General features: G+C 38.5%; 1 protein-coding gene across 1 annotated transcript in view; it reads left to right on the forward strand.

The window, feature by feature from the left end:
- Positions 1–14583, forward strand: part of NBEAL1 (neurobeachin-like 1) — a gene marked incomplete at its 5' end in the record, with an annotated part of 56599 nt that overhangs the window by 40305 nt on the left and 1711 nt on the right. The window contains 16 exon segments of the mRNA XM_010156591.1: positions 469–564; positions 656–784; positions 2073–2212; positions 2309–2439; positions 3899–4008; positions 4554–4671; positions 5017–5114; positions 5436–5552; positions 6049–6138; positions 7273–7382; positions 7986–8158; positions 8617–8711; positions 10627–10743; positions 11421–11582; positions 12660–12808; positions 13504–13639. Coding sequence (XP_010154893.1) covers positions 469–564; positions 656–784; positions 2073–2212; positions 2309–2439; positions 3899–4008; positions 4554–4671; positions 5017–5114; positions 5436–5552; positions 6049–6138; positions 7273–7382; positions 7986–8158; positions 8617–8711; positions 10627–10743; positions 11421–11582; positions 12660–12808; positions 13504–13639 — 1971 coding nt within the window.

Consider the following 14583-nt stretch of genomic DNA (forward strand, 5'->3'; position numbering starts at 1 on the left):
AACACAGCTCTGTCTGTTCTTTGGTTTAAAACATTATGGTGGCTCAAAGACAATGCTAGTTTAAAAATTCCTGTACCATTAACCAATTTATAAATAAATTCTGACCTTAGAACTCTAATGGATTTCAAAGTTTTGTTCCCCTTTTTCTCAGTACCTGTTTATCTGCCTTCTTTTTGTTTCTTTCATTTATGTTTTTATTTTTTATTCTGAGACTGCAAGTTGTCTGCTGCCCTGTATTGAAAACAGTACTAGCATCAATCAGGGACATGAGTTCAATGAAATATAGGTAGCACTGTCACTGAATCAGAGGGAAAATAAAATTTATTAAGAGAAATTAAATTTGGGCTTTCATGTAGTTTTTAATCTTGTGCCAATACTATCCTCTGCAGATAAATACTGACAAGAAATACCATTTGTGATAGTGGTATCTTTGTAGTGACTTCCATTGCATCTTTTTTTGTCCTTCAGAAATGGGTGAATAGAGAAATATCCAACTTTGACTACCTTATTCAGCTGAACACAATGGCAGGACGAACTTACAATGATCTTGCTCAATATCCTGTGGTAATTAAAATAATTTTTCATTTTTTGCCAAAGGTATGTACTTTTTCTATTTTGAAAGATGGATTTTTAATTTGATTTTTGACTCTCTTAGTTCCCCTGGATTTTACGAGATTATACTTCAGAAGAACTGGACCTGAATAATCCTGCAGTCTTCCGGGATTTGTCCAAGCCTATAGGAGTGGTAAATGAAAAGAATGCTAAGGCTGTGAAAGAGAAGTATGTATCTGAACACTCAGTTATATTTCTCTCTTTTTCTGAGCCTCCAGGCTAATAATGTATTTTAAAATTAAAGTGGTTACAGTGAAATTTTTAAAAGCTAGTTTTATAACATCACAGATGCCTTTGCAAAGGCTGTTGATTTGCTGCTTCTGCTGCATTCAGATTAGTTAGCTTATATGGCACTGAAACAACAAAAGTTCTGTTATAAATTTTAAATCTTCTCACATGTGGACGTGAAAAACTGAAAGACTGTAGAAACACTTAATTTAATGGCCCAGCAGCTGGAAGAGTCATACTGTGTCCCATGTCTGATTCAAGATAAGGAATGTGAAATCATACTGGTGAGTTGAGCTGCCTGTGCTGAGAGGTAGTATTGGTCCTAAATCTGTGCTTTTGCCTCTTTTTTTCAAGGACAGATTATTATCTTTGAAATAAAATATAACTCAGTGTCTTCCAGCAACTCCTCTGTAGGTAGGAATGACAAGATTTACACCCACACATCAGTGTAGTGATCCTTGTTTTTTAGCTAGTGTGGGGATAGTGTGTTATCATACCAGATTGCACTTGTCGGGCTTCCTCCAAAGCCAGCTTTCTTCTGAAAACTTGGAATGTGGAGTATTTTCTTTGAATGACTAGGCTCTGTCCCTTACTGTAATGAAACTGGTTCTCCAGCAGTATGTTTAACTATAATTTCTCCTCCTAGCTTTGTGACACTGAGAAATGTCAGCCAGATGGTGGCGTGGTACTGTAGAGTGAATTTGCTAGTAGAATAGGAAGAGGACATGACTGTTAAATGTAACTCTCTTCTGCATCCTGACAGTGTCATACACACTCTTATTTCAACAAACAAACCAAAACACAAACAAACAAAGAAACCCAACCAACCAAACTTAAATCTTGCAGGAAACTGTCGCAAGTCCCTTCAGTAATATATATTCAGCTTAGTAATGTAGGGTTTTTTGTCTGTTGTATAAAGCTGTGCAAAGTCAGGCCTGTCTTGCCCATGATCCAGTTTCTGACAGCTGATAGCAAATGCCTAGGGAGGAGCATAAGAACAGGTATGCAAAGGCTTCATCCAGAGTACATTTCTACCTTTTAGCAGTCTTTTGCTTAGGGACTTTAAAAGTCAAAATTGGAATCCTCATGTTTAATAGAACTCAATGAGTTTTCTTCTTATAGATTACTGTGATTATTTCTTCTTAATCCTTCCCTCTAATAAGTGTAATCCACATGTAAATCAGCTGTAGTGCTTAGTTGTATTTATAAAGATTTTTTTTTTTTTTTCCCAGATATGAAATTTTGAGGATCCCCTTGGGATAATTGACAAATTTCATTATGGAACACATTACTCAAATGCTGCTGGTGTCATGCATTATCTCATTCGGGTAGAACCTTTCACAACACTTCATATCCAACTTCAAAGTGGCAGGTATGCTGTGAGCAAATAAGCAGCACTTTTGTTTTTCTTCCTTATCACTTTATTGAGGGAATGATCAATGTCTAACCTGAGATTTCTTATCCACAGATTCGACTGTGCTGACAGGCAGTTTCACTCTATTCCTGCTACCTGGCAGGCACTAATGGACAACCCCAATGATGTCAAGGAACTCATCCCAGAGTTCTTCTACTTCCCAGAGTTCCTGGAGAATCAAAATGGTAAACAGACTGCTCAGAATATTCTCATGGAAAACTCTTGTTGTATTCTTCAGGAAAGTGTTGTTACAACCATTTGCAAATGCTACGGAACACAATTAATGTGTGCTTCAGGCTGTTTAATGAAGGCACCAGTTGTGTTAAGCAGCAGCCTAAACGTTAAGATTCAAACTGGGAGCTTAAGGATGGCTAAAAATAGTATTGTTTACCTAGTGTAAAGTACCAGAGATGCTCATTTGGATGTTTGAAAAAGTAGTTAGCAAAAGTTAATAGTCATTAGTTAGTATTATTTTTTCTGGGTTTTTTGGGTGATAGAATTTGGACATATTCAAATGTAAGGTCTTTTATTTGTTCTAGGCAACTAGCATATCTTCTGCCATTACTCATATCTTGCATTGCCTTGTTAAGTCACCTGATTTTTAGAGCCATGATTTTAGTGTCAGGTTTCAGTACCCATCAGAAGGAGGGGAAAAAAAAAAAGCTGTTTCACTCATATAATGCTGGTTGAAAACAGTGTCCTGCATTCTGATATGAGACTCCTAGACATCCTGGGGACTTTGTAAAAAGGCATGTTATGACATCCCAAGGGGTAACGGGTTTAAATTGAAAGCAGGGAGGTTTAGATTAGATATCGGGAATAAGTTCTTCACGGAGAAGTTGGGGAGGCACTGGAACAGGTTGTCCGCAGAAGCTGTGGATGCCCCATCCCTGGAAGTATTCAAGGCCAGGCTGGATGAGGCTTTGGGCAACCTGGTCTAGTGGAAGGGGTCCCTGCCCATGGCAGGGGGGGTGGAACTAGATGGTCTTTAAGGTCCTTTCCAACCCAAACCATTCCGTGATTTTTTTTCTAATTCATATTTTTTGCATAGGGAGTTGTTTCTCTACCTATTAGATAATTTTTAAATGCATTTGTATGCTTGTGCTACTGCTAATTTAGTGTGCTAGCTACAATCTACCCAAGTTATAAAAATTGGAAACACCCAAGTCACACTTTCAGAAGTAATTTAAGTATGTGGAGTTGTTCTGATTAAAGCTGGTGTGATTTAAGACTGCTTGAAAGCCTGGATTCTACAACCATTTATACCTGTAAGTAACTTCATTCTTATGAATAATCTAATTGAAATGTTTTGGACTCTTGATCCTGGTAAAAAAAGCAAAAGCAGCTATGTTTACAGATGGGTGTGTAATAGATTAATGCTACTTTTAAGGTTGAAATTTCTGCTTTGAAATCATTTAGGTGCTCTGCACAAATGTTATCCTGTGTCATTTAACATTTTAAATATTCAGAGCAGAACTTAATTTCTTATGTCATTGGTAGGGTTATTGGAGATTTAGATTAAAAGTTTTTGAATATCCTTCCCTTGCATTGAGGAAAAAAACCCACTTTTTAATTGTTGTTGCAAAATCAAAATATGTGAAGTATCTTGTAGTAACTCTTTAAATTCTTCAAATTATTCACTAGGTTTTAACTTAGGTCAACTTCAAATATCCAAAGAGGTGGTAGATGATGTTATTCTCCCCAGATGGGCCCATTCCCCAGAAGACTTCATTTATAAACACAGGAAGGCTCTGGTAAGATGATGTTTATATGTGTGAAGTAATAATAAAGAAAGTACACCTTCAGATTGTTACTGTGGCTTAAGTGTAAAATACTGGGAATACACTTGAACTAGAGTTGTGGTTGCATTTGACATTAAAATTACCACTAGAACTGTCAGTTAAAAGCACTATGCATGTCAATAAAATGCTCAAAAGAATAAAGGAAAGAGCCTGAAGATGGTAATCCTTTGGGAGTTTGCTGCTCTAAGATAAAATGCAGAATTATGTAATTTAGGTGATAAGGCTTCCCTTGCTTTTTAAAGACTGTTCTGTATTCTGGTAACAGCTTACCTTCCCTTGCACAGTTGCATTGCAATAGTCTAGATGTGCTGCTTTGCTGTATTAATTTTCCCCTTACCTGACAGTTGCTGCCCTTAAAAAACATGGACTTCCTTATGCTTCTGCCCTATATGTTGGTATATACCTAGTTTGGGGATACTGTTAGTTTAGGAATTAAATCTCTTTCACAGAAAATAGTAAATACTTCTTATTCTTACAAGAGCATTTTTTCGTTCTAGGAATCTGAGTATGTTTCTGCTCATCTTCATGAATGGATAGATTTGATTTTTGGCTACAAGCAGAGGGGACCAGCTGCAGTGGAGGCGCTCAATGTGTTCTATTATTGTACTTACGAAGGTACAAAGCAGTATGCTCTCTTGTAATTGTCATCAGACTTAAGGGTTTTCAGTATTAGATAGAAAACACGATTTGTGAGCGTGCCATACAATAGCATGTGGTGAGGCAAAAGAATTATAGATGAAATATGGCAGCATGACTTAAAATTCTTAAAATTCCACATGCAGAGTGGAGTTCTCAGATGGTATTTTATATGAAGGCATTGGTTGGAGGCTTTTCTGAGGTAAAGGGTGGTAGTGCTGCAGTTTGTATTTTACAATGTTTGTCAACTGTATCTGATGTCAGTAAGTGTTTTGGATTATGCTCTTCCTTTTTTGACCTTTCATCATTCTGGTGGTGATCCAGGGGCTGTGGATTTGGATGCTTTAACAGATGAGAAAGAAAGGAAAGCTTTAGAAGGGATGATAAACAATTTTGGGCAAACTCCTTGTCAGCTGCTAAAGGTAAGCTCTTTGTTCCCTCTCAATCAGACCTTTGTGGTTAAATCCATCTGAGTTACAAAGGACTTCTGAACAAATGAAAAGTTTGTAAGATAATGGTTTGTAATTTTAGGAATGCTAAGTCTCTGCTGCATTACCATTTTTAAAGGTCACACTGGTGGAAGTTTAACATACTGTTTTCAAAAGAAATTAATTTACTTTAAGAAGGGACATTAGGTGCTCAAGAGTCTGTTTTCCCATTGATTGCCAATAAGATTCTAAGTGTGACTTGAACAAATTGATAAATTTGTCGAATTTGATATTCCTCCCAATATTGTCTCCTAGGAGCCCCATCCGCAAAGGCTGTCAGCAGAAGAGGTAGTGCAAAGACTAACTAAAAGTGATACCTCGACTCTGAATCTCTTCCAACACCTCACTGAACTGAAATCATTCTTCATAGAGGTAGATATGTTACTTGAAATTGTTTAAAGTCTAATCTGAAACTTCTGATGTACTTGAAAAAAGGTCACAGCCTAGATGAAAATAAACTTGCTTCCTATTTAAAGGAAATATTTTAAAATGCATTGAGTATAAAATGAGCTCTGTCTTTTAGGTTAGCCATACAGAGGTTGAATCCCATAAACTTGTACCTGCTGTCTGCTTGTGTGGGTGTTGGTTGAGCATTAAGTTAGCCACCCCACAAGAAAGCTAAGAACGTTGCGGGTGGTATCTGAGGATGCGCTGAACTTGGTAGCTAAACTCACGGATTCAGGACAGAGCCAGGGTTTCGTTTCTGGTGTTAGCGACACAGCCTACCTGCATGAACTGAATATGTGTGTACCAGTGCCTTGGAGTTTGACACTGATTCCAGAGGCTTTGAGTTTTACTCTTTGCAGGTTCTAGGTTGGTCCTTTAGCTCCTGGATGTAATCAGACCAAAACCATGTCCTTTCTCTTAGGGAATCAGTGATGGTGTGCCCATTGTCAAAGCTGTTGTCCCCAGGAATCAGTCACGTTCCTTTATTTCTCAGGGAAGCCCAGAGATCTTGGTGAGTTGTGTGTGTTGATACTACTCTTAGACTGCAGACAAATAGGTGTATTTTTTCATACAGCTTGTAGAGAAACACTTAACTGTTCCTGTTCAAATGTGTTCCTTTAACATGTAATGAATGTCAGCTTTAACATAAATATTTGTCTTCTGAAGAGAAGGCAGGCTGCTGTGTTGAATGGCATTTAAGAGCTGGTGAGACATGAGTGTAAGCTGTAGTGAGGTATAGTGTAAGTTGCCCACTTGATCCACTTCCATGGTAGCAATCCATTTCCTAATGCAATGCAGTACAGCTTTAAAATGAAAGGATTAAGTTATCTTAATATGTCACTATGTTTATTGTTACTTTCCAACCCACATGTTAGAGTATACTCTTTGTGGTGTATACACACTCCCAAGGCCTGCACTACGCTTAAAAGTAACTTAACTGCACTAAGACAGGTGCTGTTACTATGGCAGATGGCCAAATGATGCAAGGAGGAGGATGTTTTTGTATTTACATCTGTATGTATGGTCTGCATACTGGCCCTTCTGCAATAATACCTGTGTTTTGCAGGGAAGAACATTCTTTTCCACTATTTCTGTTTTGTAGATCAAACTTACTGTCCTGGCTGAATGTGGTATGTGTGTATATCCTGTGGGGTTTGGACATGTCTAAAATTCTCACTGTGTTTTTGCTAAATACCTGATGAAAATAATGTTTAGCTTCCTTTCTTACTTTTTCAGAAATAAAACTGTAGTACATTTTCAAAAAACTTTCTGGGTTACTATGTTAGCTATTAATGATTACTGTTTCAAAGAAGAGAAGCAGCACCTTAAACTGTATGACTCAGTTGTGATTAGATGTTTGAGAGGGCTTGGTTGGCGGGGATTTTGGGTTTTTTTTGTCCCTGCCCTGTCCTTCCACTTCTCTGACTTATCTAGAACACAGACTATTCTAACTTTGTAATATGTAAGTGCCATGTATGGATTATGGCCTTTTTTCAGTTAGGGGAGGAGGGATGTGTGTGCTTTGTTTCTTTGTGGTAAATTCTCCAGAAGCCTGTGCTGGATCTTATGCAAGCTCCATTACCATCAAAGGGAAGCAGAAAATATACCTCTGGGTTTCACTGATTTTTCTGTCAAACTGTTTTAGGTAACAACGAGTCTGAACTGCATTATCGGAACTCACGGTTGGCTACCTTACGATAAAAATATCTCCAACTATTTTACATTCATCAGAGACACCACAGTGACAAATCCCAAGTAAGCAAATGAGGAGAGGTGCAGGTGGACGCATATACAGTAACAGAATACAGTAATTGTTCAACAGTCAGTGGATCGTACTGTTTCCATGGCTGGGTTTTCACCTAAGAATGCATCTTCTGATGTTCAAGGATATTACCTCTAATCTGTAATACTGTTCTAGCAAAGAGTTATGGAAGTGACGTTTTGAGGTTCTTAGAGGTACTTTTTGTTGGTAATTATCAATCCTAGAAACTTGCCTTGGAATCTGAACTAGGCAGTCTTCATACTTTCTTACACTACAGTGCAGGTATATGTAGTGCTTTTGTTTCTTTGGGGTTTCGAAGATTCCTTTTTTTCTTTCATGTTACAATACTTAAATAGGGACCCATATAGAATCATGTTGCATAAAAGACTGAAAAGATCTAAGGTGAGATCTTGTTTCTGCTTGCTGATGGCAGTGAGAGTTTTGCTGTGGGTATGAGAGGGACAGAATTTAACTTTTTTTTTTTTGTCAGTCTCCTCTATAGATTGAATTTCTTACTAATTTTCAAGAATATAGGAAATGCCAAAAACATTGATTTGAACTAAGTTTATTCTTAACTGCTCATCATTTGCCCACAGAACACAACGTAACATGAGTGGTCCTTTTGCACCGGGGCTGGAGATCACTTCGAAGTTGTTTGCAGTATCCCATGATGCAAAACTGCTTTTTAGTGGAGGACACTGGGACAATAGCATCAGAGTGACAACTCTTACAAAAGGCAAGCTGATTGGACAGCACATCAGACACATGGGTTAGTAAATCTTTGTCTTGTGAAATTAAAGGTTTTATGTATTTTACCTTGATGTTTGTTCTTTTTGGAAAGAATTATAGCCTGGGCCCTTGGGCAGGCAAGCATAGCAGTTATAAAGGAATGGCAGCGTAATAACAGAAGTGTGCTTGAACCGTGATTATGCATAAATACTTGAGCGCAGCTTTTTAGTCATTGTAGTGATGGTTTAATGTCGTTTCAAAATATGGCTTGACTGCTAGTCTTAGGTAGCAAAACTGATTAAGTCACGTTGCTACGCCTGGCTGACATTGTCCTCTTTGTTTAATACAGTCTCGTCAGCCCTTACCACAGTGGAACATTTCATGCAAACAGCAAATCAGGATACACTGTTGACGTATTGCATGCACATTGTCACTCTCTGGGAAATTAGTCCTACATATCTATATATGATAACCTCCTGTTTTCTTTTCTTTATCTAGATATTGTGACCTGCTTGGCCATTGACTACTGTGGAATTCATTTAATTTCAGGCTCCAGAGATACTACCTGTATGATATGGCAGATAGTTCATCAGGTTGGTTATTTAGGCATACTCCGAGAAGCAGATTCTGAATGCTTTTTTGTGCCTCTCTGTTTTGCTGTGATGGTTTATTGATTTGCTTTCTTTCAGTTTTGCAGGGAGAATAGTTCACTAGAAATTATTAGCTTAGTAATTATGTAACTCCCATTGTCTTCTGTGTTTGAAATATTCACTATACATATACTATATAGCTGCAGAATGGTGGTTTAGAGGCACTTCGAAAGATTTCACAGATTCTTGTCAGGACAGGCAGGTATTATCCCCTGTTGTACAGGTAGAAGAACAGAAGAGAGGCAGTGTGTGAGGCTACTGGAATTGGTCAGAACCATGTTTATAGTTGAGGATTTTTACATTTCTAGGCTGCTGTTCACTCCAGTAGTTGCATTTTGGCACTGTGTTTGCTCTGTGGGAAGTACTGATTACTGCAGTAGGAGTCAGCAAAGACAACACTAGCTGTTACCTGGATTTACGCTGATATTTTACAAGTCTTTAATATTGGTCTTGTGCTTTCAGACAATGGAAGTGGTTGTGTGGTGGGTATGTGTATTTACACTCAAAATGTGAGGCCATTTCCACTGTTAGGAATTTTCAGTGTTCATTTCTGATTGCTGCGTTACAGAAATACGAGTAGGATTAACTGGGGGAGGGGGCTGTCATGCTTTGGAGACTATATTTGATCAGGTCCTCTTGTTATAGAACTAAAGTCAGGAAGGATATTAAAGCGGTGCAATGGTGTATAACTGCATGTGTGTTTGGAAGTTGTCTTTATGGTGGCGGTATTTATAATTCATTCAAGAAGTAATTTGTACCAATGGTGTGTAGCCAAAGAGGTGAGACCCTAGTGCTCACAGCAGTATACTTTTGTCTCAAGTAAGGGTAAATCTTGGAAATTTTTTAGTTTATTTATCTTTACAGTGAGTTAAATAAGCCATTCCCTGGAGGTTCTTTGCTTAGACTCACTTTTTCTTAACATTTTTAATGTAATTTTTTTATTTAATGGATAATAAATTATTATCTATGAATTGTACATTTCTCTTGTGAGAGTTTTATCTTGGCCTTACAGAGTGGCAGCCATGGACATCATGCTTCTGTTCTACTTGTCTGCTCTGCATTGTCACCTTCTTTCCCAGCTCTATATTTGACACTTGTTCTGGATTCCTGCATGCTTCAGGCTTTCATTTGGGTGGCAGTCAAGTTTCTATCACAGAAATGAGAATTAAGAGTCCTCTTCAGAACTATTTACTGTACCTATCCTCTAAGCACAGGTCTTGCCTTAGAAATGGTTTGAGAAAACGTTTGTGTATGCTGGTGGTACACTCACTGAACAGAAGTGCTAAATAATTTTGACACGCTGCAGTCAAGTGGGAAAATGACTATTTTTAATGTGCATTATTGCAAGTTTTCCTTTGCATGTCATGCTACAGGTAGTCACTGAGAAGGATTATTTCCTTTTCCTTAGAAAATAGAACAGAGTTCCTGTAATTTTATGCAAAATAGCTTTCAGTTTCTTTAAGTTTGGCTGTGAAGATAGTACTTAATTGCAGGGTAAGTTCTAAGAACTCAACAAGTCCAGATACACAGGTAAAAAAATGGGTGGATGAACAACTCCTGTTACAACTGGTCACTGTGGTCTTTGCACATCTGGACATCCAAAGGGATAGAAAGAAGTCAGCTAAGTAACTCTCTCACATCCACGTGGTAACTGTGTGTTCATTCATTCTTGAGATTTCAATAAATAGGGCTGCTGACGTAAAAGGCAGTAAATTGAAATGGGTGAGTTATGCCTTTGGTTTTGGCCTGTATCAAATATCCATCTCACACAACTGATACGGAAGATATCAGAAATTTATTTGTTTGTCCTTCAGCTCAAGGGAATGTGTCATTGCATATTTTTTTTTTTTAATCTTAGGGAGGAGTGCCTGTAGGCCTGGCACCTAAGCCATTACAGATCCTTTATGGGCATACGGATGAAGTTTCGAGTGTTGGCATCAGCACTGAACTGGATATGGTAGTGTCAGGATCCAGGGTAGGCATCCTCATACTTTTCCCTTCTTTGTTTTCTCTACTCAAACTACAGAACATGTTTGAAGTTGATTAAGAATTATGCTGGAGTTGTGACTATTTCATTATTATTTTCTTCAGTCTTGTGCGTCAAGATATGTGCCATGTGCTTTGCTGCCTGCTTAAATCTGGCTGTCTCAGACTGCTCTGCACAGCATAGGCCTCTGCTAAGAATAACCATGTTGTGTTATTCTCCACAGATGAGCTTTAACGTGTGTGGACTTACTTGGAGATCTTAAGCTTCTCGTAGAAACGATTCTATGACAGTTTCTTCCCTGCTTCCTTAACCTTGAAGGTTCTGTGAGGCTTACTCATGCTCTACTTACTGTCTTACACTGGCAAGCTGCTGAACTTTGACTCTGTACTGCACATAATGCCTACTCATGAACATGACCTGTGAAATGGCTCATGTGCTGCCTATCCTTCCCCTCTTGCCCTGCTTGCATTTATTTTTTCATATGTCTTTAGTACGTGGCCTTGAGGGGGAGGCTTCTTTGTGCAGAGTTCCTAATGTTCAGGAGTCTTGATCTCGAGTTAAGGACTTAAATGCTTTCAAAATATTCCCTCTGTTTAAATTCTGTTTCTGTGTGTTGTGTTAACTTACCTGCTGAGTAACAACTTACCTAAATTTGTTTGCTGCAGGATGGGACTGTTATTGTCCGCACTATTCGGAAAGGTCAGTATGTGAGGACTTTACGACCACCTTGTGAGAGTTCTCTCCTGCTGACTGTTCCCAATCTGGCTGTGTCCTGGGAAGGCCATATAGTGGTCCACACCAGCATAGAAGGAAAGACTACTCTTAAGGTACTTAAGTTCATGGAATACCTCTTTTTCTTTTGCTGAAGATTGTAATTATAAATGTACCTAACTTTATCCTTATTTCCTAAAGTAATGAGGCTTTCTGAGCATGTTGTGTCTGGGTTTTATTTTGCTAGCCAATTTGAGTGAAATTTGCTTAAAAGATAAATCACAGACATACTGTGCTCCTCTAAGTTTCATGAAAATCTCCAGTCTTTCAAGGAAGGTTCCCAAGCATGCACTATTAAATCTTCCTGGGAGAGCTGCTTTGAAAAGGAAAACTAGGGGAAACAACTTCCACTGTGCACAGAAACAGAGGCCTAGAGAGGAGCTGTAAGTGCTGGGTACAAGATGCCCAGTGACTACACTGGTGTTTGTTAATTTTGGATTGGAGGGAAGAGATATAAGGTTCACTGTGTAGCTTATTCTGTCTGTTGAGTAGCTGTGTATTTGCTTTAATAAGGGTAGAGCTGTTAAAATTTCTTGGAAGACAAATTTATTGGATATAGGCATACTAGCTGCTTTGGGAAGATGGGGAGAGAAGAGACCAATTTATTGCTAGGCTGGAAGAACTTAAGATGGTCATGTTAGCTGCATCTTTAATCTGTCAAGGATTCATTGCCTTGTTCAGAAAACGCTTCTGGATCTAGCTCTGTGGAAATACACCTCTTTCCGTCTGGTTTTCAATTTGGGTGGCAGGGAGGGAGGGTGGCAGCAGAGCTGAAGGTAAGAGGGCTTTTTTCTTCCTCCTTAAAAAAACTCCCTATAAAATAGGGAACTGTCCATTAAATCCATGAATGTTTCCAGAAAATTAGGAGTTGATTAGATGGATAGGTGAGATGTTACCATGTTATATCAAAAGGTAACGAGGGGTAACTTCAAAAATTTCCATACAGGACCTGATTTACATACATACACATTGCACATAGGCACAGTAGTCTTGTGTCATTCAACATAGAAACTCTGGTCTGCAATATTATCTGTGGGTTATTGTCCAAGTTAGCTGCTGTTGCTGAGCTAAAAATACAAATAATACGTTCTTAATTCAGTCCTCTGTGACAAGTTTATTTTTGATCTATTCAGGATAAGAATGCATTACATCTCTATTCTATCAATGGAAAATACCTGGGTTCTGAGACTCTGAAGGAGGAAGTGTCAGATATGTGTGTGACTGGCGAGTATATCGTGATGGGCAGCTTACAGGGATTTCTTTCCATACGGGATCTCTACAGGTAATGTACCACCATCAGTAGTTTATTACTGAGACGCAAATATAAAGGTCTATTGAGAAATGGCGTGTAACATGAACTTTGCTTGGTGCTGTAGGTGGCAGCCATTGCTTTTGCCTGTGTTTCTGAAAAAAAACTCTACTGGGGGGAGCTGAGATAGAAAAGAAAACTGAGAGGTTGTACTAGACGCCTATCTTCCTAGGCATTTATCCCAATTATACACCTGGAACTGACAGAATTTATGAAGAGCTCTGTCTGACATTTACAGGGTGTGATTGTCCCCATGTCTAATTGATCACTGGGAGCTCAGCAACTGCAAAATCAAGCTTCATGTAGTTCTGCACTGAGTTGTAAACTCCACTTACTGCTGCACTCTGTAGAGCTCCATTGCTCCTCAGAAGGGGAGTGATCTTTGTCACTAAGGCACCTGTGGGACTAATGTTCATGTTCTTCAGTGAAAATGTCTCAATTTAGTGACTTACCCATCCATGTCTTTTCTTGTTACTGGAGCTCTGTTTTGGGGAATAATTAGATCATTTCATAGCTGTTTACAATAATTGAAATTGCAAACTGTATCTTTGAGAAGCTGTGTTTTATAGTGCGTCCCATGGACAGCAATTTCAAGTGCAGTGTGGTTCTTTGCAGTATGTGCAAACAAATACATGATGTGCTTTCTCTGTGGTTTTTGTTCATTTCAGCCTGAATTTGACCATCTCCCCCTTAGCCATGAGACTGCCAATTCATTGCATTTCTGTCACCAAAGAGTATAGCCACATCCTTGTTGGCCTGGAGGATGGGAAGTTGATTATCATTGGTGTTGGCAAGCCAGCAGAGGTAAAACCCACCGTCAAGAACTTTTTCTACCGAACAGTGGGAAGCTCACTTATTTCTGCTTTCCAGTTGAGCAAGAGGTCTCCTCTATGGCAGGCTAAATTTAAGAGCAAGTTTCAGTTTTCAGTGGGAAAGAAATAACTTTTGAGACTGCTCGACTGAAATTTCTCACTAAGAATCAAAGGTATATAGGGATCGCAGATGAGAAGCTCAGCTGGACTGACTTCCAGACTTTATCACTCGCATCTGAATAAGCAAAGTCATAGTAGCTAATGTTTCTTGAGCGCATTAGTGTTGTCAGCCACTTCTTGATGAAATAATTTTCCAGAAGAAAATTGGAAATGAAAGAGAGCAAGCTACTTACTTTATTTTTTATGGTTTCTGTCAGATATCTTTTAATATGCATTGACTGACATTGGGGGAAAAAATATTAGTTCTTTTTGTTAAAAGTCTCTAATTGCAATGCACGAAGAACCACTTGTGTAGGTTCCCAATGTGCTCTGTGCTCCATATGGTGAATATAAACTTGTTGGTACTGCATATGCAATATCAAATACAGAGCATCCATCTGTCAAATAGCTAAACCCAGTTTTTCTTGTGCAAAACGTAGGTTTTGCTTTTAGTCTTGTCCTGACTTTCAAAGTACTTGAGTTGGCTTAAACCTGCTTTTCTTTATAACCCAATCTCCATTGTGCTGCAGTGTATTTATTTGAAAATGTGATTATCATTTTTTGCATGACCTTTAGTACGTGCCAGAAGAGTGTCATAATTGAACTTTATATTTTAATTGTGAAAACAGAGTGACTTTATTTGCCAGTATTTTAAAATGTTTTAGCTCGGAGATGTATAGCTTAATATTTGAAGCAGGCTTCACACAATGGTAGGCTGATTTTGCTTGCATCGGTTGGGGAGGTTTCCACTGACTTCCAGTTGGACAGCTTTTTTCC

The sequence above is a fragment of the Eurypyga helias genome, unplaced genomic scaffold (assembly GCF_000690775.1).
Source record: "Eurypyga helias isolate BGI_N326 unplaced genomic scaffold, ASM69077v1 scaffold13818, whole genome shotgun sequence".
NCBI classification, from domain to species: Eukaryota; Metazoa; Chordata; class Aves; order Eurypygiformes; family Eurypygidae; genus Eurypyga; species Eurypyga helias.